Source organism: Centrocercus urophasianus, unplaced genomic scaffold, assembly GCF_019232065.1.
Source record: "Centrocercus urophasianus isolate 14NV4802_14NV808 unplaced genomic scaffold, USGS_Curo_1.0 seq_1314, whole genome shotgun sequence".
NCBI lineage: Eukaryota > Metazoa > Chordata > Aves > Galliformes > Phasianidae > Centrocercus > Centrocercus urophasianus.
Window position 1 is genome coordinate 35,660 of NW_024884492.1, and position 23,666 is coordinate 59,325.

Genomic DNA, 23,666 nt, shown 5'->3' on the forward strand with positions numbered 1-23,666 from the left:
TGGAGATTCCTGATCCTTGAGGTGCCTTCCAACCCTGGCCATTCTGAGTTCCCTCTTAACTACGTAGCTGTCTGCTACTTGTCCAGACACTGGAAGAACTGTCAGAACTGAGGGGCCTTCATTGGGCCTTTATTGCTATAAGCATCTTACTATTTCTCTTCTTATTCTGGTGATTTGCTTGTAATAAGGAAATCGTGTGCAGCCTGAAGGTACTGTACATTTTCCTTTAAATCATTAGTCTCAGTTGATAATTATCATCATCCAAACTTGACGGGCTGTTCAGAAAACATTAAAATCTTTTCCCTCTGACTCCTGATACCTCAGGAGTTTGTGGCACTGTTTTGTCGCGGAGTCTCTTTGTTTCAAAATTCTAATCTCACTCAGTTTTTCACTGTGGAGGTTCTTTCTGAAATGCAACCTTTTAAAACTGATTTTCTTCAGTGCTGGTTTTGCAGTTTACATACGAAACTATGCTTTGTGAAACATAACCAACAGGTTTTTGAAGTTTTCCAGGCCCCTGCTCATGCAGCCTTCTGCAGCCTAGTGCTCCTGCTGCTGTTTTGTTAGTCATAGAATCACAGAACCCTGAGAGTCAGAAGGGACCTCTGAAGGCCATCTAGTCCAACTCCCTGCAATGAATAGGGACACAGCAGTGATGGTAGGGGAATTGGTGTCGGTGTGACCTGTCAAATATGTTGAAATAGTAGCATGGATCTTTGGTATCATGCACTCTTCTGATAGAATGGCTGGATATGGTACTGTTTGGAGTAGATTTCAGTTCTATCTCACTTTTTAGTAAAGCTGACTCACCAATTTGGTAAAACAGCTGCTGAGGAAGTTTGGATCTCAGTCCTGCCTAATTGAATCATTGCTAGGAATGGATTGGCTTTGGAGTCCTGTAAGGATCTGCCCTGGTAACCATTCTCTGCATCAGATACAAGAAGTGAACAAAAGTAGCTGATGATATAAATGTTTGCAGGAAAATAGATTCATAGAATGGTTTGGGTTGGAAGGGACCTCAGAGATCATCCAGCCCTTCTGCTGTAGACAGGGACACCTCCCTCTCCACCAGGTTGCTCGCAGCCCCATCCAGCCTGGCCTTGAATGCTTCCAGAGAGGGGCATGCACAGCCCGACTGGGCAACCAGTTCAGTGTCTCACCAACCTCACAGTGAAGACTTTCTTCCCAATATGTAGTCTAAACCTACCCTCTTCTAGTTTAAAACCATTTCCCCTCATCCTGTCACTACCTGCCCTTATAAAAAGTCCCTCCCCAGCTTTCCTGTAGGCCCCTTCAGGTCCTGGAGGGCTGCTATAATGTCTTCTTCTATGAAGAAGAAATACCCATTTGCAAAGGGCTGAGGAAGGACCACAGAAAACTGATACAGTGTCTGTAAAACATTGTGCAGGGGAAAATAACCTTCTGTGTTTTGTAGAAACAGAAGTTGGCTCTCAAATATACTTTGCTACCTGAGAAGGTGATACTGCTGTTCTTCAGATTGCCAGGACTTTGGTGACTTCAGGAAAACGTTTTAAGAACAACTGACAAAGGAATAACACCCAGTGTTGTGGGTGTCTCTTTTTTTTTCCCCATTGCTTTATAAATCTGTGACATGACAGCATATTAAATGCTGTATGCAGTTTTGCTTCCCCTTCTTTAATAGGACAAACTATAACAGGGAAAATACAGGGAAGACCAGCAAGTATTATAAAGGAAAAATAGCTTCTGTGCAGGGAACAGTTAAGGTAAAAGACTTCAACCTTAAATTATATGACTGAGGAGGAATTTAATAGGATCCTTCAGAATGATGAGTGACAGGGAGAAAATGAACAGGGAGTGATGATTCATTTTGTTTTATAACACAAAAATGAGGAGACATCAGGTCATGGTCAGAGCATAAAGGTAGGTGTGCTTGCGCTCAGCGTGTACTTATATTCATTGCTACTGAATGTTGTAGGCATGAAAAATAAAGGCCTTTCAAAAAGACCTGAAAAACAAATGATGGAAAAGTAAGCAGATGAATGCTATGGAACACCACCTCCAGCTTGTGATGTCTGATCACTTGTAGCTGGTTATCCAGAATACGTTGTTTACAATGACATAAGTTGGTTTAGATGGCTGTACACCAAAAGCCATATTTTTATTTTGTAACGAGTACAAAATTTGCATGATGTGATTTTTTTATATCAAATACATGTGTTTGGATGAAGTGTTGCATAGACAATGAAATGTCCAAAAGGCAATAAAAGGCTCTCTCCTTGTCTCCATTTGTAATGAGGTTCAAAGTAGGTAAATCACTGTGCTGGCCTTCAGCAGGTGAAAGAAGGCTATGGAGAGGTCTGTAAATGCAAGATGTGCATCACTTGCAAAACAAAAACCAAGCAACGACTTCTGATGTGGTCGTGCATCTTACTTTTGGGAATGGAATTTGGCACTGTTGACTGAAGATGAAGACTTTGTTTATGCCAAAGCAGTTTGTACGTTGGTCATTGCTGTCACGCTTGAACTTCTGTCTGCTTTGTTCCCCCTCCCTCACAGTTGAGTGTTCAGCAGGAGAACTGTATGGCTATAAACTTACTGAAGGCCATGTAAAGGCAGTAGCTATTAGCAACCATTTCTGCGTGTCTTTAAGTAACCCTGGTTTGGCTCTGTGGTGTCCTGGTGGTGTGTGTGGGGCTGGTTAGCCACAGCATGTCAATTTGTTTCCCCATTTTTTGCTGTTAAAACCCATTCATAAAAGGCCGGGGTGTGGAAGATTGCTGCACTTCAGAGGGTGCTGTAGGTGATGATTTATAAGGCGCTGGGCCTTACAAAGGTGATGTTGAGGCAATGGTTCTGTTCTGTGTTCTGTGTCTTCTAGCTCTGCAGAGAAGGACCTGGGGGTCCTGATGGATGAAAAACTGAACATGAGCCAGCAGTGAGCTCTTGCAGCTCGGAAAGCAAATGGTATCCTGGGTTTCATCAGAAGAGGGGAGGCCAGCGGGGATAAGGAGGTGATTGGCCCTCTCTGCTCTGCTCTTGTGAGGATGAGGGAGCTGGGCTTGTTCAGCCTGGAGAAGAGAAGTCTGCGGGGTGACTTCATTGCAGCCTTTCAATACCTAAAAGCCATAAACAAGAGAGGAGTCAACTCTTTGAAAGGGTAGAAAACAGCAGGACAAGGGGAAATGGTTTTAAGTTGAAGGAGGGAAGATTTAGGTTGGATATTAGGGAGAAGTTTTATACTATGAGAGATGGTGAGGTGCTGGAACAGGCTGCTCAGAGAGGCTGTGGATGCCCCGTCCCTGGAGGTGTTCAAGGCCAGGTTGGATGGGGCCCTGGGCAGCCTGGTCTGGTATTGAATGTGGAGGTTGGTGGCCCTGCATGTGGCAGGGGGTTGGAGATTCCTGATCCTTGAGGTCCCTTCCAACCCTGGCCATTCTGTGATTCTGTGTCCTGAACTCTGGTGAACGGATACTTGCTTTGTTGGTGAGGTGGGAAAGGGAAATAATTTCTCCTAGAAAGTGGAGCGTTTTGGTCTTGCTTTTGTAGAGCCCTAGAAGGCCATCTGAAACACTTGGTCACGTTAGGCATTGTCTGCAGCAGCAATGCCCCTTTCTGTGCAAACAACAACTGTGGCTACAAGTTAAAAAGTTACGATTCCCTTTTGCAGAAGACACATCAGTAAGCAGCAGCTGAGACCCCCGCGATGCCCCTGCTGCACTCGCTGGTACTGGCACTTTCCAGCCTGTAATGCTTTCTGTTCTTATTGCGAGTGCTGGAAGCTCCTAACGTTTGCTTTGCTGTCTGCCAAATTGGAAGTAGGTCTGACAGCGGAGTCCCAGCCGGTGAATGGGCTGAACAGCCGACTCGGTGCATCAGAACAGCAGTGGGGTTTTTATGTTACGTTTATTGCCACTGCTTTTATTTTTATTTTTATTTATTTTTTCCCACCAGGGGTACTGCATACTGAAGAGTGTCTTGTAAGATTTTAAAGGAGATTTTTGTGATGACAGAACTTCTTAGATTTTTGGCTGTTTTTTCCAGTTTTTGCCTTGGAAAATAGTTCCTAACTGAATAACACCCAGCCTCTACCTTCAAAAAACAACAGAAGCAGTAACAAAACTTAGGGATATGCTGATATCTTTGCCCTGTTGCCACAGCAGAGTCTGCACACATATCTCCTTATCTTGCCATGGGTTTACCCAAGTGACCTGAAGAACAGCATCTTGTGATTACTAGGAAACAGAAAAGGGGCAATTTAGACTCTGGTCAGCATTGCTTCATCACTATTGCTTCACCACATCTCCAGAGAAAACCGTGACCATGTAATGACGTTCCAGCCATCACCAGACTTCTCTTTCCCACTGGCATTCATGAAGGAAACCAGAGCCACAGGTGGGCTCACAAAAACCAGGGTTCTCACATGTGAGCCTGTGTTCCATCAGCCTCAGAAACCCTCCCTGTGTCTGTTGTATCTCTGTGTATAAGCAATGCAAGTAAGGAAACCAGCTCATATTAGAAAAGTGGGTGACCTATGTAATCTATTGAGAATGGCATCTGCTGTTAGTTATTGTCTTTGAGTGTTTGCTGTGTTTTCCTCTAGAAAGGAGATTAAAAATAATTGCTGAGGAAATAAACTTATAAACAGTTGGGAATTGCATAATTTTTTTCAATTCTCAGCCCCCCTCAACTCACTGCAATGGGCAAGACCTTAAGTTTGACAGAAGCAGTCATGAAAATGGGATGCAAAATAAAGCCTTCTATATGCGTCTGCAAATGAACTTCATATTTATTAATTATTCATGGTTCCTTCATTCCCAGAAACTTCAAAAGGGGATGCCCTAGCCAAATCTGATGAGTCTTCATTAAAGACATTGAAAAGCAGATAATGTTTCAGGCCAGATGCTGGAGGAACATCTCTGAAGCAGTGATAAGGATATCAGCAGCACCTTTCCCATGCCAGTGCTGGACCCCCAGCATCCTGGGAGTTTGACTCATGGTGCTCGTTTTGTCTGTTCTTCCTTAATCTTCTGTTGGAAAACTTTCACAAAGATGAAGTATGGCACACAAAACTAACATAAGCATTCTCATTCGGTTCAGTGAGCACCACATTTTCGCTCTTCCAGCGATGCGTATTGAGACACAGTTTGGTTATTACAGAGACAGCACTTGAGATGCTCTTCATCTCTTTTAGTATAATTTAGGGCCTTTCCTTGCTGGAGCAGCAAACAGCAGTAAGGAGGCACCATACTGGTGCGAGCACATGTAGTGAGTACGGAAACAATCTGTCTTGAGTTCTTGAGAATGACTCAACCCTCCTGAACTTTGCCTTTCTACTCTAATGGGTGTCCATTCGTGTGTAATGGGATGAAAGATGGTGAACAGTAAATGATTTTTGTTCACTGGAAAGTTTGTGCAGGTGCAAAGCACAGCAAGGTTCCTTTCTCAAAGCTTAACTAGGTGAAATAAATGGATGAGGTGCTGGTGCTGGCATCACAGCCAGGCCACGACTTCTGATGATCTTCCTCCAGCACTTCATGCGTTGTTGTGCTGGGCTGTGTGGAGGTTTTGGCTGTAGTGATGCAGAACCTATGAACTCAATAGGAATGGTGCACATTTCAGGATGCACAGTGATGCTCATCTGGCTAATAAAAAGGAATTTTTGCTCTTAATTAAGGTTGTGCATAGAAATTTTGGGGCCACTTGCATGAAATTGTTTTTCAGATCCAACGTGCTTTGGAAACTAACTGCAATTTGTTCCAAAGGGCTCTGCAGAGCACGGCCTGTTTCAGCAGTCCCAGAATGGTTGTAGGGATGGTTCGTTCAGATGGAGGGGTTGTTGTTTGTGTGGGATTTTTGTTTTTGTTGTTGTTGTTTTTTAGTGGGGCTGTTTACTATTACAAGGAATGTATTCCCAGCAGGGTGTTTATTTAGTGTCAAACGTCTGTCAAGCTCTTTTTTGCCTTTTTTTTTTCCTCAGGACAGGCTGGTGGGCTGCTTTTCAAGTGAACCATATGGCCTTGTGACAGGCAGTCCTTTTGCAGTGCTTCACATGTCCAGCAGCATCTCAGATGTACATTACTGAGTAGCTTCACTAAAATAAATGAAGCAATTCCAGCTTACACCAGCTCGGATATCTGGCACACCCAGTCCTGTACAGGAATTTCTTATTCTTTTTTCTCAGCATTGTGGTTCTCTGAAGTATTTTTTTTTTTTTTTTATGCCTTCTTTGAGGGCTTTAAACATTATGCAGTGCCTCCCTAAATGAGTTCACTCCAGGTTACGGAATAATTTTCCTTCAGTCTCTCTGTATGAAAGATTTCCCCTTCTTGATCTGCTCTGGTGGGTGTATAATTTCAGTATTGCAGACTGAGATATGCTCTCCTAAAGTTGCAATTTTATGTTCTGAAGATTTTCCTCTTTTATTTTTCTTATTTAAAATATGAAAGCTTGTAGCAGCTTTTTTTTTTTTTTTTTTTTTGCATGCCTACCTATGTCACGGATTCTTCTGTCACAGTCTGATATTAATAGGACATGGGGGAATGGTTTTAAACTAAGAGAGGAGATGCTCAGGTTCAGTGTTGGAGAAGATGCTTTATTCAGAGGCACTGGCGCTGCTGCCCAGAGAGCTGTGGGTGCCCCATCCCAGAGCTGTTTAGGGCCAGGCTGGATGGGGCCCTTGGCAGCCTGAGCTGGGGGGGAAGGGGGAGGCAGCCAGCCCACAGCAGGGGTTGGATCTGGATGGGTCCCTCCCAGCCAAAACATTCTCTGATCCCGTGATTCTCTCCACCATTTCTCCACTGACAGAAGGCAAAAGTACCTTAAGCTGCATGTGGCAAAGAGCATCAGCCAGACCCCTATGATTTTTGCTACTTAGGTTTAAAAATAAAGGTTTGGGGAGGGCAGAAATACTGCATTTTACTGCTCTGCAGCCCTAAGCAGCTCCCTTGTGCCCCTGCATGCTGGAGCACCCAGAGTGATGCCCTGCAGTGTTCTGCTGACAAACATCTGACTCAGGTGGTACAGAGGACACAACCTAACAGGGTCGGAGTTTAAGCTGCACACTCATTGGTCCTTTGGTTCATGTTTCTGCTCAGAAACAAACTTTCTAGACAAACAGAAGCTTTGTCAGCTGTAGATGTATATTTTTCTGTCTAGCAACTGTGCCAGCATAGAATCAGTGTGACCAGGAATGAACTAGTGCAGGGACTTGATTGAAGTTAAAGCAAATCTGAGAGAAAAACGTTGTATTATAGCCCAAGTTAGTGTTGTCACTTCAATATTTGTTCTGAGCTGAAAGGGCAGAAAAGGAGGTGAGGGGAGAAGGAGAGCTCAGCTTCTAGCAGCTGGAAATGCGTGTAAACCTGCTGCCTCCTAAGAGAAGGTTGTCACTGAGCACCACTCCCCTGCCTCATGCCTTATGGAACATCTCCATCTCACCATCATATGCTGTGGTATGTAAAAATCTTCACAAGCATTCAGTTTCATGTTTTAGGTGCATAAAGATGGTGTTTTCTCACTCTACTATTCTGTTGCGTTTGCTGACACATGAATTAATTTGTCTATAAATAGATATTTGCATCGTCTGCTTACAGGTCTGGTCTTAGTAGTCAAAATAAATAATCATTATCTGTATTTTCAAACAGAAGTCAAAGAGCAATCTGCAGAAGAGGATGCCCAGGTGGAAGTGGACAGCACCAAGCAGCTAACACCCGTCCTTCAGCGCTCAGTATCCGAGGAGTCTGCAAGCTCCACTGCCTCTGTTGGTGTCGAAGCTAAAACCAGGTGAGTGGGCAAGAGATGGGTGCTGGAACAGGGCTTGGAATGGGGCACAGAGTGCTTGGAGCACAGGCTCAGGGCACACTCCTGGTGCTCTGAAGCATCAGTAATAACAGTCTGTGTTGGCAGCTGCTGTATATGAGAGCGATGGCTTAATTAGTGTACAGGGAGATTGAGGTGAAAAGCACGCTTCTTAAATGTTGTCCTCAGATTACATGGGTAAACTCTCGAATTACAGCATATTAGCTGTTTGAATTCAAGCAGATATAAGTGAGATTGAGATGCGTTGTGGTTACTGAAGCATTCCTCCTGAGAAATGGTGTATAAGCAAATTTGTATGAAAGTATTTCTGAACTTTCAGGTTGTATTTCTGTGTTTTCAGGAACAAACAGTTGTTTATATATATCCATCTTGTCAGTTCTACTGTACTTTTCCTTATTTAAGAATTTGTAATACTGGAAAATCAGTATTTCTGATTTTTTTTTTCCAAGTTTTTGTCAATATAGGAGATTTAGGTTAGATATTGGGAGAAAGATTTTACCCCAGAGGGTGGTGAGGCACTGGCACAGGTTGCCCAAGGAGGCTGTGGATGCCCCATCCCTGCAGGCATTGAAGGCCAGGCTGGATGTGGCTCTGGGCAGCCTGGTCTGCTGGTTGGTGACCTGCACACAGCAGGGGGTTGGAACTGGATGAGCACTGTGGTCCTTTTCAACCCAGGTCTTTCTGTGATTCTATGAATATAAATTGCCCCCAAATCAGTGAAAGCATTAGTTAGGATTAATGATATTGTTTGGGGAAAACTAAACCATGCTGCCTGTGATCACTGCTGAAGCAGTATCAGAATATGAGAGCTACTGTGAACAGTCCTGTTCTGCTGCAGTTTGTTACCAGTCTGTTAGCAGGCAGTTACAGGTGTATTTCTGTTTTGACAGACTTGGAGACAATACTGTAATCATTTTAATTCCTCCTTGTCAGACACACAGCACGTTTCCCATGCACAAAAAATTAATTTTTTTTCTGCATGTATCATTTTCACATTTTACATGCCTGCAAACTTGCTATGTTCCAGTAGGTATTTCCTTCCTTACAGAGAGTTCTGCTTAAATAGACCTGGTGCGTATACCTGAAGGAAATGCACAAAAACTGCTTTTAATGGCATTTTCCTATGCTAATACTAAATTGTGGTCAGTAAGTAGAGTGGCTTGAACTGAACAGCTGTTTCTATTCTTCATTTCATCCTGTTTTGGATCCTTTGCAGAAAATGTTCTGAATGCTGTTTCATCCGCTTTCTGTTCTTGTCAAGGTTGCTTTCTGGCTGTTATAGTGAATAGTTGATTACAGCACTTTCCTTACCCATAAACTTTTTCTTAAAAGCTGGACAACAGTCAGCCAAAAAAACAAAACAAAAGCCCAGCATAGTTCTGAACCAGCCCTTATTTGTTCTCAACTTATTTGTTCCGCCAGCTTGCAGTGCTGAGGTTGATTAGTCAATATTGAAAGGATATTGTGAACCTATTGCTTCAGCTGATCAAAGCATTAAAAAGCTAAATGCTATTAATTGATAATTAACGATGGTCATACCCCACTTCTGATGTTTTTGAAGGAAATGTATTCAAGAGATGTGCAACAGTAATTGGGAGTCTGAGGTTTCTCTGCGCTCAGTCAGTTCAGGATTTGGATGCCTAATTGGCGTCATGTTAGTTGGAGAAATTGTTGATATCCTCATAACAGTGGGAAAAAAAATACAACGCCAGGTTTTATTGGTACTGTGTCTTGAAACCTACCAGAAGAAAGCCTCTTCTGAGCTGTGACTCCTTGATCAATCGTTTGTATTAGTGTCTGTGAGGTGTTCACACAGGCACTGTGCCTTGCAGGTTGGAAGGACTGGATGCTGGATGGCTTGTTTCTGTTTCCTTAGGACAAAATGCAATGTGTGAAGTAACACACAGCAATGACTTCTGGTCTTCTCAAATAATGGTGGGAGGAAATGTATTGAGATTCAGTATAGAGTAGGACTCCATAAGGATTTGAAACCTGTAACTTGGGAATACAGTTTAGACGTTGGTTTCCAAATTAGACATTCTCACCAGCTTCATTTCTTTGTGTATAAGTTTTTCTACTTCATTTATAGTGTGATTAAATTAATCCAGTGGAAATGTGTAAAAATTAAGATATAAGTTGAGGTATGTGAGAGTTACGGGAATATTTTTTAACAGACAGTGAAGAAATTTGCCAGAACATAGAAAAGCACCAGCAGTAGGCAATGCATCACTTTTTCATAGATTCACAGAATGGTTTGAGTTGGAAGGGACTCAAAGATATCCGGTTCCAACCCCCTGCCATGGGCAGAGCTCACCAGATCAGGGCTCACAGCCCCATCAGTCCAGCCAGAGCAGCTCCAGGGACGGAGCACCCACAGCTCTCTGGGCAGCAGTGCCAGTGCCTCACTGCCCTCTGAGTAAACATTCTTTTTCAATAAACAGAGTTGAATATGAGTGAATTCTGCATTTCTGTCTTTGGTAGTAAATAAAGGTATTAAAGAAGCGTTGGACATGGGGCATAAAACAAAGCCTTTTAAATAAACAACTCACTGTACAAAAATAGTGAACGTACAGTGAATAGAGATAGTAGGATGCATCAGAACCAGGATGGGACATTCAGAACCTGAGAGATTCCCCAGAGCTTGCCTAGCGTGGTATCTTTCTTCTGATCCTTCCTGAGTTTAAGTGAGGAATATCCAAGAGACAGGAGATGGAGAAGGCCTCCAGATTTGGAGCCTTTCTGCCCTATGTAGGGTGGGAGGGAACTCCAGGAGAGCTGTTCTCTGTGCCTGGGACTGGGGGTGGTGATTTAACAACGGGTTGAGGAGAGCCGCTCAGAAGGCAACATGCTGGAGCCGTTGAAATAAATAGCATGTGAGCCATAGGGGTAGGGCAGGCTGCAAGGGGTGAGGCCTGTGTGTGTGCTGAGAAGCAATGAGTGAATTATTGACCGCAAGTGGGGAGGGGCAGCAACGTCAAGAGAAGATAAACTATCGAGCCTGGCAGCGGTGGAAGTAGTGCTGCCAGCACTGTGTATCAGCAGTGCCATGGGGCTTGGAGCCTTTTCCTTGGGTTGTTCCATTTTTCTTTTCATAAGCCCTGTGAGAAGGCTGTGTCAGCCCAGGACGTAGGGCTGAGCGCAGTCCAGACGCTTGGGAAGGAGGCTGTGCTTGGCCTGTGCTGCCTGTAGGAGCAGGGCCAGGAGCCGGCTGGGACTTGCAGCAGAGCCCACTTCTACCTTCCTCCTATTTCCCACATTGTCATCTCCAAGCACTGAAAGCTAACAAGAATGGCCTGGAAGCACAGTTTCAGAGGAGAACAAAACACCTTTTGGTTCATTTTATTTTCCATCAACTTGTCCTTCTGCTGGAACTAGTAAGAAAGAACAGTCCTAACATCACCAAGCAGAAGCGGAGATTTTCATAGAGCGTTCCTGATTTTGGCAATTTCCCTTTCTGCTTTCCTGCTTCACTTTGCAGTTGGTCAAACCACAGCATTTTCATATTGTTGCTGCTGCTAAGATCAGATTTGGAGGCTGGAGATGGAGAGATGGGGTGCTTTCTTCCATCAGAAAGGAGTTGACGAACATTTGTTGATTGTGTGAACAAAGATAATGTCTGGTGAAAAAACAGCAGTGAACTTCATAATCTTCACTCCTTATCTTTTTCTTTCTTTTTTAATCTCCAAGGAAAGAGCATTACAAAACTTGTAACACTCAGTGGAAAAAGAAATTGTGGAGTGGCACAGAGATTAGATAATCCAGATAGAAAAGCACTGCAGCGACGGCAGGAGAAGCTAGATCTCTTTAGGCAGGAGGGATATAGATAAAACATTTAATATCAAATATGTTTAAAACTTAAGTTGCAAAGTCAAGCACTTACTTTAGGAGATACCAGAATTAAGATTAATTCTGAAACATCGATCACTTTGTGCATATGTGTTCTTACCTGGTTTGTAGTTTTACTTGAATGCTTCTCTGTAAGAATTCTGTGTGCAGAATGTGGACCCAGTGAATGAAACAGGGCAACTGAAATCAATGCATTTGAAATCATTGCATGGTTTTGCCTTTAGACTGATAGTTGTTAAAGCAGTTCTGTCTCAGATTTGCAGGGCTGAAAGGGGCCTTTGGAAGTCATCTAATCATCAAGGCTGGTAACTACAGCTGTCATTCTGGACAGAACTTGATATAAATTGCTAAAAATTCTTCCAGTAATAATAATTCCAGCTCTTCCTCAAACAGTATCTGCCAGTGTTTTTAATGTTGAAAAGATTTTTGTAAGGTCTAACTCAGATTTTCTTCTTTCTGGGTTTATCTCATTACTTCTTGTACCATCTGCCAGAGATAATGAAAGATAGATTACTTCGTTCATCTCTGCAAAAGGCTGTCAGTTCATTTACCCAGCATGTTATGACAAAAATCCCAAATTTCTTTCCTATTTTCATTTTCTTTTAGAGCACATTTCCTTGAGCTCTGATTCTTCTCCTTGTTCTGATTTCTCTTCAAATGGTCCGCATCCCTCCTGAAGCACAACGTGGGTATTGCACAGGGAGGGGCCAAGAAAGGTTTCACACGCAGCTTTAATCCTGCCTTATACTTGAGTTGCACAATTGACATTGTGGCCTTAATGTTTTTAATGCTGTTGTGTGGAACTTTTGCCTGGTTGGCATGCATAACCATGCCTTTAAGTTGCACAGCTCTCCACAGTCCATCTATATAGAGATGATCCAACCACTGAAACAGTATTTAGAAATGCCTCCTGTGCTGTGTGAGCAGGTTCCCCAGATTTGTGGAGCCCTGCTTTCTGTCACAGCTTACCTTTCACAAAGGCTCCTCGGCAGTTTTTCTGTCTCAGCCGGGCTGCTAAGCTGCCTCTCTCCACCTGGTTTTGCCCTGTTGCTTATGTACAGCTGTCCTGCCGCTTGTGGGCAGCCAGCCTACCTCTGGCAGGCCAGATCTGTTCACTGTTTGGACAGATTTTCTTCCCTCTGAGAGATGGCAGGTAGACAGGAGCATCCCATGAGCTGGATTCCAGGGCTGGCAGTCTGTCAGACCATGCTGAAGTACCGACAGCAGTACTTGGTAGGCAGCCTCATGCAGACCAAGCGCAGAAGTGGATGGGATGCCTGCTTTGTCTGAGGATTACATGGGTACTTTCTGGCCGCAAATGGTGGTAGGAGGCTGGCATCCAGTTCAGTTCCAGTGTTCAGTGAATGCAGTGTCCGCTCTCATTTCTTCCAAATGTCAACTTGTCTGTTTTTTTTCCCCTCCAGCATTATTTGTTAGACTCCTTTTCATACTGATGATTCATCATCATATTCCATTCTCTTTACATTTCTAACCCTACTTTCTGCTCATCAGTTTGTGCACAGTCTGCTCTACGGCATTCTTTCTTGGCTCCTCAACAGGTCTGCATTTCCCTTACCACTGCTTCTGTTTGTGACGTTTCTTCTCACAAGTTCCTCCATTTTCATATTTGTTTTTCTTGTTCTCTTCCTGCTTCCTTTGGCTTCTGTGTCATTTGTGCTATTGTGCTATTACAAAGGGAAGTGGGTTTAAGTTGAAGGAGGAAAGACTGAGGTTGGATGTCAGGGGGAAGTTCTTTACTATGAGAGTGGTGAGGTGCTGGCACAGGCTGCCTAGAGAGGCTGTGGATGCCCCGTCCCTGGAGGTGTTCAAGGCCAGGTTGGATGGGGCCCTGGGCAGCCTGGTGTGGTACTGAATGTGGAGGTTGGTGGCTCTGCCTGTGGCAGGGGTTTGGAGCTCCATGATCCTTGAAGTCTCTTCCAACCCAAGCCATCCTATAATTCTATGATTGTCCTGTTTCCCCATCACCTTCCATGTCCCTTACACAGTAAGTGTTTGGACTCAACCTGCCCCTTCATTCATGCCTTCCTTCACATCGAGTTCAAGTCTTAAGCCATAGTTTCGTCTTCCCTCCTGCTCCACTGCTGTGCATTCCAGATGAGAGTTTCTCCTCTTCATATCCATGCTGCTCTTCATGGAGGCATACAGGGCTGACTGCAAGTATAGGCAATTTAAATGACAAAATCTGGGTTCAGAGCAGCCATAAGCCTTTGTGGCAGAGATGGTCCTGTGAGCATTTCTAACCTTTGCCAGGAGCTTTACACGGGGAAAGGATTGTGTATCTGGAGTCTGAGAGATGCTGCGAGACTGGGGCATGCTTAGTGCTGAGAGTTTCTGAGCTCATAGCTTTGATGTGCCAAAGCTTTGCGTGAGCACGTGTGGTCTGGTTGGTGGGATCAGAAACATTCAGAAAAAGAAGTCTGGGTTAACTGTGGTGGGGTTATAGAAAGTATATCTGTACCTCCATAAAGGAATATGGAAAACTGGAGGTGAGTCACAGCATCAAAAAGGTTGAGAAGTAAGGAGTAACTTTTATACGCAAAGGAGGCGAATGAGTTGGGACCATTCAGTCTGTAAAAGAGACTGGGGGAGGAGGAGAACAGGCTTACAGAATGGTAGGTGGCCTCAGGAGGGTTTGCTGTGTTCGACTGTTCTGTACAAGAAACTAAGGATTTGTCAAATGAAACTCTCAGGGCCAGATGCAGAATGAAGAGAGGGGGTTCTTTACACAGCAGACAGTTGTCTGGAGTGGCGCAGAAATCCTTGCCAAAGGATGTTATGGATTGCAAAAAAAAAAAAAAAAAGGAAAGTGAATTGAAGAGCAATCTTGGCATGTTCATGGGAGTGAAACTGAGAATTGCTGAATACTGAAGAGTAGTGCCTGATTCAGGAAAGCTCTGAACTGAAAATACTTAGGGACATGGCAAGGATCAGATGTTTGCTCCGTTCTTTAACACCACCCATGCATCTGCTTATCAAATTTCCAACGCTGGCCATACTGGGTGGACGGACCTTTAACCTGACCCAGCGCCCTTCTGGCTGAAGAGCCTCACTGCTGTATTTCATGTCTGCTGTAAGCAAGTGTTCAAAGATGTGAGGCTTGAATTATGCAGAACAGCGCGCTTTGCTGTTCCCTAATGTGACTGAACAGTTCTGATGGGACTTTCTTGAAAAAACAGCCAACTTGGTATATATTAAATTTCAGCATTTTTCAGGCCAGATGTTATTTAGCATTCATACAAACCTACCTATGACAAACCTCCTAAAAGGTGCTGCCACCTCTGCAAGGGCAGTGCATTTTTGGCATGATGTATATTGATTTGCCAGAAGAGGGAATCTGTATTGAACAGATAATACTTCCTGGGTGCCAAGGCACAGTGAAGATACAGGCCACACTGCTTCTTTTTTGGAGGGAGGTGTTTATCACTCACAAAATACCTCTCAAAACAGTGTGAAGTACCACCTTTGAGGTCTGCTGACAGTTGTATTCTATGTGGGATCTTTTGTTTGAGACCAAGAGTCAATTCAGCTGGACATAGAAGAAGGACTTTGGCCTTGGAACAGACCAGCATTCACTTTAGTTAACACTGGCATTTTAATAACTCCCCCTGTATTTATGGCATGTGAAGTTCTAATTGAACTTTAAACATTTGTTTAGATTAAAGCTGGCACATGTGGTACATATTTGTACTTTTTAAATCTTAAAAACTCAGGAAAAAAGTGTTGTTTTGCTGGTAATGCTGGAGGGGGGTAATGCTTTCTTTCAAATTGCAAGAGTATCATTAAGTAGATTATATGGCTGTAGAACTCCAACTGTGCCAGTTGGAAGAAATTGGAAAGCAATTACTGTCTAATGTTGTTTAATTGCTTTGTGCAAACTTAGAAGTTTGAAAATTCTTCACAGGAAGTTCTGAAGTTCATACAAACTGCCCCCACCCTTCTTTTTTTAAAGGAGTTGTACTGTGCAGTTACATGCTGCCTTCAAAACCGCCTCTGTGTAGAGTGTCAAGTGACTTCACAATTTCAAGTTGTCTTGTGATTCAGTTTCCTGAAGGGGAACATCGCATGTAAAACATTTAAATATAGCTTACATCTGCGAAATTCTGCATCTTTGTAACATCTCTATTTTGTACTTTTCATGTTTCTCAGGCCTCAATATCATCCATTCAACAGGACAGTGGATTGTGTTGCTGTGCTCTATCGATGGGAAGTCATTGGGATGAGGGTGTCATGAGATGAAGTCTCTTGTGATGGGATTGCTCCAAAGTTTGCATTAGTAGTTTTCCTTCAAGCTTCTTTATTATCACAGCTCAGAGACTAACATGATATTGAGGTGATGAAAAGGCAATATTCCACGCTTCCCAAAGTGTTATAATAACTTCACCTCTGTGAGTATCTCGCATATTAGAACACACAGTGATGCCGACCACTGGAATCGTTTGAAGTCAGGGATCTGTTTTCTGTTAAAACGCAGCTTGCAGGTCTTGATTTGAATTTTCAGAAGCGATACAATGCTACATCTTCACTAAGGAGAAAAACAATTTACTCTGTAAATAACACAACATAAAATGAGGGCGAAGGCAAAGAGTGCATTATCACAACTTGGCACAGCTAAGTAAATAGTAGATCCCCCGTAGTGTTTAATTTTGCCTTTTAACATACGGTAAAACAACTAACAGGGTTAGCTGGGAAACTAATTCTCAAGGCCAATTCTCATCAGTCTGCTTTGATAAACTGTACACATCCCTCTGTTCTGTCGACTCCCTGCTCCTTGTAGGGGAGTTGGAAGGGACTTTAAAGGTCATTGAGTCCAACTCAAACCATTCTATGATAAGTTCTGCTCTGCTCCTAAGTATTCCGTTTCATTGTGTTGAGCTTATTTGTAATTGTGAAAAATGCATGCTAAAACATTTTAAATCTGTAACAAGTTTGCTTATACTGTGCAAAGTAGGCATAAATCCTCTCAGCTTCACTCTTCAGAAGTGCTAAGGTGTATGTGAAAAAGGCATCCCAAAGACATTTCTGGACAGTTACAAAAATGATAACATGATTCATTTAGAAGGAAACTCATGGCAAAAATCAAATGATACCCTCTTTGCTTTCTTTTTAGTATTTAAATGAAAAACTTTAATGCAGTCGTAGTAAATAGCAGTAGTGATCGCCTGTTAAGGCCATGTCAGTGGTCATCACATTAAGGCAGTGGTTATGGCTAGCAGACCATAACAGAACTGCCACAACCCGGGTTTTCCTGTGTCAACAGCAGTGACAAGCTCTGCTCTTAATAATCAGAGTGCTTGAAAAGATGAGATGCACAGTACAATTATTTGACAGTTGTTGTTCCATTGTAGTCTGGGAGGAGAAGATGTAAGTCTGAGATGTAAGAAGATGTAGTCTGAGAAGATGTAAGAGGAGAGCATCTGTTGAGTTGAATTCATGAGTTCGTATTTCTCCTGCTGTGAAGAGCTTCTGTTCATCTCTGCTGGATTTTTGGGTTCCTCTGAAAGAAGGGGATCCTTAGCACTTCTATGCAGAATAGGAGGCTGAGGGATTTTTTCCAGGCCTTCTCCTTCATCATTTAGTATTAGAAGCAGCGCGTACCTTAAAGCACCATACCTGTAGATATGATCAGCACAGCACTTGCTTTCTTCCTTGGCAATGGGATGTGCAGGTCTCCTGGGGATGTGAAGAGAACTGCAGAGGTGTGCTTGTAGGAAAGGATTCTCATGACGAAAGGAGGCAGAGGTGTGTTCGCTCGGCTTGTGGATGAACAGCAGTGCCCCACATGGCTGCAAATTGTCCCGAGTTCCACCCAGGTATGAAGAGCAGGAGGGTGAGGGGTCACTGCTGATCCCATCGAGGGTCACAGTAACTCAGAGACCAATGTGAAATCATTTCTGTCTGCAGCACAGCAACACTCATACAGACATGAGCGTAGATCTGTGAGATACGGGAGACCTTGTAAACAAAGCATGTTTCCTTAATTCAGTCTGCACATCTGCTCATTGTCACAGAGCCTTGGCTGACACAGGATACCCCGGTGCCATTTGCCAACTCAGAAGGATCCTGGAGGGGCTTCTGTTTGCTCTTGGGGGTTTAACTGTAGTGGTACTCGGTGCTATTCAAGTGTTGGTAAGTCTGATGGTCAGCCTTAGTTCTGTTAACAAAGTTTTGGGGACCATCAGTTTTACCTTAATTCCCTAACGGAATATTTGCAAGCCAGCCAGAAGATGTTTTTCCTCTCTGGTTATAATTTAATATTGTGCAACTGGTTGCCCAATGCTGTGTCGAAACAAAATCCTTTGAACAAGAAAGTTTGTATTTTAGGATGAGTCCTAAATGTCCATATGTCATCACTTAAGTAAATTGTGACTGTTCTCTCTTCCTCCAGGATTAACTGTCTGTAGGGCATTTTCTTTTCTTTTGCTGGGATGCAGACTGTGGAGAACTGTAGCATCTGAGATTCTTGTCAGGGGGCTGTGTCAGTTCTGCTTGTGGAAGAGGCTTGCAGGAGACGATGGCAGCAGCAGAGTGCTGAGATTTACATGATTTTGTCAGACAGGGCATCTCTTTGAGCTTCTCAGAAAGTTGGACTTCCTCTCAAGGCTTGGTGGGACCAGGCATTAGCTCAGGTGTTAAATTCATTGCCTTTTACTGAATCTCTTAAATCCAGCTGCACGTCTGTTTTGTTCGGAAAATGTTTTTCTTTGCATCATGTATTAAGATTTGTGGGCATACAAAAGTATGAAGTCCTTTAGGATGAGGTGAGCTGCCAGCTCTTCCTGGCAATGAACCACCTGTGGAAGTTTAAACTTTATGTGTGTAAGATAGCATCTGTTCTAGGAAAATTTAGAGTTGCATTGAAGTTAACAATAATGATGAATTTAAATTTTCCTTTGGAGCTTCATAAGTGTGTCTTCAGTACAGTATTGGTGAGCTTAAGCTTCTTTTTTTCCTCAGAAGCTTATAAAAAGATATGTAACACACCATCTCTTGCTTGTTATCCCATTTTGAATTAGGCTGTTCTGAAAATATGCTAATTATGATAACAGATCTTGAGTTTGATCTTAAGAGTTGCCAGTATCTCAATTTTGTTATCTTCAATATGAGAGCTCTACTTGCACCACAGATTTAGATCCTCTAATTGCATATTGACATATGGAAAGTAGATTTGTAAGTACTTTCTGCTATCCTCAGATGATATGAATAAAAAAACTCTACCTTCTGTCCATACAGACATAACTTAAAATATTTACTGAGCACTCACACCTAAAAGGCTCACGCGGTGGAACTGGCCACTTTGTATTGCATGACAGAGCAGCAGCGTGGCAAGTCAAGGAGCAGAGCACTGGTGCTTTTTGCTGGGCAGGGAGTACGCTCGCTCTGTTTGCTGCTAGCTCCCTGGGTGCTCAATGCATTTCTGTTCATTCTCCCTTGAAAGCATCAGAACCTTTTTTTTTTTTATGACTTTGATAATCTCTCCTCCCTCCCCCTCCCCCCTCCTTTCTCAGCCTCTTGACAGCAGTCTGACCACGTTCCGCTTCCCCTTTCTTTTACTTATGCACCTACGAGCCTTTAGCAAAGGATTCCCCAACCCCCCTCCTTGCTGGGAGCGCTTCCTTCAGCCGCGTCCACAGCTTTGCTGGAGCAGCAGCAGCACAAACCATCTGATTCCTGACAGCAGCACAGCTGTCCGCACCGCTCCACGGCGGAGCTGTGAATCTCCCAGCTCTGCTGTTCGTTCCGCCCGCAGAAAGCTGTGATCCAGGCAGCCTCCAGAAACGTCTGCTTTACCCCTGCATGCCTTTGGAAGGTACTACGGCTTAAAAAGTTCATGTTTGTCAAAATTACTGCTTCGTATTCTTTTCTAAGTCTTAACACTATTGCATGTTTGCTACGACTTCATTTGAAGGAGCTTTGTTCCTTCAGTCGTAATTATCCTCAAGTCTGTTAGTGAGTAGCGACAGTCTGTCCTAACAGGATGTGTGAATAATTATTTATTCCGCTGTGGATAATCTCGTGTTTGTAACTACTGTAATTTATAGGCCATTGTGCTGCCTGCTTAAATCCCTTAAGTCCCCTCACAAGTCTCCCTAGCCTCAGCTAGCCCAAAGAGCTTTGCTTACCCTCTTACAAACTCTGCCTGCGAGGTCAGGTCAGGTTTTGCTACTGGTCTGATAGGTTACACTCGCTGACATACAAATAGCAGTTGTGGCTTGCTATGCCACCCTGAGAACCAGCTTGACAGAGACATACCTACTTTTCAGCTGTACCCACACAACCCCCATTCTCATGCTACGTTTATTGTCATTTTTCTTTACATCATTTTACCTTTGGGTACCTTTTCCTAAAGATTTCTGGAAAGTGGCAGATGTTTGCCAACAGTTTGGGTGGAACCATGTGAGATGTGTGACTGAAGTCAGAAATACGAAGATGAACATTCCCCACCAGTACTATGGCAGGTTGTTCATCTGAGTACCAGGAATGGGACCTCTTTTATGTGCCCACTGAGCTGCGTGTCCCCACGTAGGAGTATGTGTGCCCCGGAGAAAGTGCAGTGCTGCCTACATGGTGTAAGTGAAAGTGTGGGGCCTCAATTGGGGCTGAGAATTCATAATACACTGCTGTCTTCATTAGACTCTGCCTGGTATTACCAGTACTGTAATAGCAGTTCATGTACGTATGTACTGTCTTCTTTTTTTTCTTTTTTCTCCTGGTGTTGTTTTATGGTGAGGGCAAGGACTTGGCTCAGAGCGTGCAAAATCAAGTCAGAGGGGTTTTCCTGGATTCTCAGTGTCTTCTGTGCTGAGTTGGAACTTTTTCACTTTATTCTTCTGTTGCAGCTCATGCCTCACCTGGCTGGAAAGGCATGGGCACTCTATATTCTCCTTTCAAAATTCAGTAAATATTATGCACAAGCTTAGCTTTAAGATCTCCTCTTCTTCCCACATTACCTCTCTCATCCACGCAGCCAGCGCAGACCAAAACCCAAATCTGCAGATTGCAGATGCGCTTACATCTATTTAAATGGGATCCAGTCAAAACGAGGCCTCCAGCCAAGTGCCTGATTCCCTGAGGCATCTTTATGGGGTCTTCAAGGCGTAAATATGAAGAAAACAGAATTGCTCATTTAAGCATAAAAATGTGTTAAATGGCCTCCCTTGAAACCAATGCAAACTGCATTAGTTGCAGAAGTTCACATTTTAAGATTGTGGATATGTTTATTATAGAAATATTTTTCAGTAGATTCCATATGATGTGACACAAGGAGGGCTGTCAGAGCTGTCATTTCAGTGCTGCTGCTATGTTATGCATGCTAAAACGTAATTGCAAATGGTACAGGGAGAGCTTAATGGTCACAGTTCTGTAAATAGACATCTCCTCTAGTAAAGCTTCGAGGTGTTGTTTTTATATGTGAAATGAGGACTCTTGGATTCGTGCATACCCTGCTCAGAGTGACTGCAGTCACGGCTGTGACTGTTCCCGTGCTGTTGTTTCCATGTTTAATAAATCTTTTGATATAAGCACACTGTGTATGTGCTTGTAGAAAGGTACATGTGTAGTACATGTGCATCATGTACAGAAGGCTTTCCCTTTTTTGTGGTGGCAATGCTGAGGTCTTATAATGAGGGTGGTTGTTAATTATGTTTATTCTACCCTACTCTCTTCTACCCTACCCTACCCTACCCTACCCTGCCCTGTTTTCTGCCACCTTTTACCTAACGTGTGCCTCGAGACACAGCGCTCACACTTCCCATCCCCTTACAGCTGGGATGTAACAAACTGTCACACGCTGAGAAATTTTGAATGGTTAGGTTATATTAATCATTTGGATATTTCCTGGTGGGTTTTGTTTGCTTGTTGGAATCATGCACTTCTGTGAGTGCAAAAGTTCTTTTACGTAAGTAGCTGGAAATGGATTTCCATAATGTTGGGTTCTGACAGCACTCAGGAACTGCCGTTGTTTTGATATGAAGGATTGACCTGGCACAGAAGTTGATTTTGAATGGAACAGTTTCTGCTGTTTTCCCCCTCCCAAATAATCATCTTCCCTCCCACAGCGAACAACTCTGCGCCTTTTGTTACTGTGGTGAACGGAGCTCGTTAGGACAAGGAGATTTAAAGCAATTCAGCCCAACTCCTGGGTATGTCATCCCATGGAAGAACCAGCCTTTAAACAAGAGCGATGCCAGCGACAGCGCCGATGGAGCTTGTGAGAGGACTCCAAAGCAAAACTCAGTGCCGCGCAAACAGAGAGGGCAGAAGAAGTAAGTGTGTTTCACCATAACTATCTATGGCCTTATGGGTTTGGTTTGTACGCAGCTTTGAAATGTGCTGCAGGTACTGTTGCATTTGTGAAAATTGTGAAGTTGATGTGGTTAATAAGAGTCATTGAATGGCTTAGGTTGGAAGGGACCTCAGAGATCATCCAACCCCTCCTCCATAGGCGGGGCTGCAAAGCACTCGATCAGCCACTTGATCAGGCTGCCCAGAGCCTGTCCAGCCCAGCTCTCATGCCCCATCCCTGGAGGTGTTCCACAGCTCTCTGGGCAGCCTCTTGCAGCGCCTCTCTGCATTCACAGTGGCAAATTTCCCTGACATCTAATCTAAATCTCCCCTCTTTTAGTTTAAAACCGTTCCGCCAAATGGTTCAGTAGCTTTGGGTCGTGGTTTTTTTAAGCCTGCAAGCAGTACAGAAATGGTTGCAGAAACAGGTTAGTTTCTGCCCTTAAGTGAGAATCTTGAATGGAAGACCATAGGAAAGTGTTTACTATCAATGCACAGGTCTGTTTTGAGATTTAAGTAAACTGAAGGCAGCATGCAGAAAGATAGGAGCAGGGGGCTTCTGAAGCTGCCCGTGTTCCAATCCCCGGGTGACGGCTGGCCATCTCGTTGGAGCGAGGAGAGACCCCGTGCCAGGGTGCATCACCCGCACGGCACCGCGGCGCTGCTTGGTGCTCACTCCTGTGCGCCACTTTGGGCCCGCTGTCTCGGTCCTGGCACTGGGCAGTGCTGACAACAGCTGTCACTGATGAGACCGGGCTGCACAGCCCCCAGCACTCTCAGCTGTCTCCTCACAGGAGAGTTGCTGCAGCGCCTGAATTATGGAATCCAGTAATTCTGGGAAAAAAAAAAATATGCAGGACGGAGGAGCGCTCGGAGCCCCAGGGCTTTCACTCCACGGCCTCCCTCCGGGGCCGCCCTCGCCGCGGTGCCGCCCGCTCCAGCGCGGGGCCGGGGCCGGGGCAGCGCGGGGCCGGGGCCGCGCTGGAGGCCGGGGATTGGCTGCGGGCTCGGGGCCGCCGCCAGCCCGCGGGGCCCGGCTGAGGGGCGGCAGCGCCCGCCTTAAGGTGGAACAGCCGCGGGGCCGCCGAGCAGTGCCGGGTCCGCGCGTCGCCCGGCGCCTCTTACTGCAGGAGTTCGGTCTGGGTCTGTCACAGACTCTGAAACGAGCCTCCCGAAGCGCTGATTTCACGTTTCGGCGCTGTTCGTGTTCGGCTGTGACTGGAGGTGGCTCGGTGTGGCTTTGTACTTGCTGCTGTTTGTTCAGGATGCAGCATGCTGCCAAATAATTATGTCAACAGTGTAAAAATGGGCGTTGTGTAATGCCGGCGGAGAGAAAGCGGTTTGCTGCAGCCCCCCTCCCCACCCTCTCACTCCTTATGCATTTCAAGTGGTGGCCTGAAAAGAGACTAAGCACAAAGTTCAGGCTGGGCTGAAGTATGTTACTGTTCAGAATGATTCAGAGTAAATGAGGATGTTCACTGAAGGTGATTTTGTCAGAAATCCGCTGTGCTCTTGAGAACACCACAGCACTTGGGGTCAAACTCTTTGCTGATGCGCTCAGCCCCTGTGCTCTGAGCCTGATGTTGGTGCCCCTCGGTGCTGACAGTGCTGGAGTTGGGGGGGGAGGCGAGCGCCTGTCGTGGCATGAGTCATGAGGATATAATTTAGTCCAAACTTTCCCCTTCCCCTGGGCCGGGCCCGGGGCGGGGGGGGGGGGG

General features: G+C 44.5%; 1 protein-coding gene across 1 annotated transcript in view; it reads left to right on the top strand.

The window, feature by feature from the left end:
• Positions 1-21,948, top strand: part of LOC122157354 (histone-lysine N-methyltransferase 2C-like) — a 28,218-nt gene extending 6,270 nt beyond the window's left edge. Inside the window, exons 2-3 of the mRNA XM_042812955.1 lie at positions 7,626-7,764; positions 21,723-21,948. Coding sequence (XP_042668889.1) covers positions 7,626-7,764; positions 21,723-21,933 — 350 coding nt within the window. The 3' untranslated portion in view covers positions 21,934-21,948. The remainder of the gene's footprint in view (positions 1-7,625; positions 7,765-21,722) is intronic.
• Positions 21,949-23,666: the final 1,718 nt, after the last annotated feature.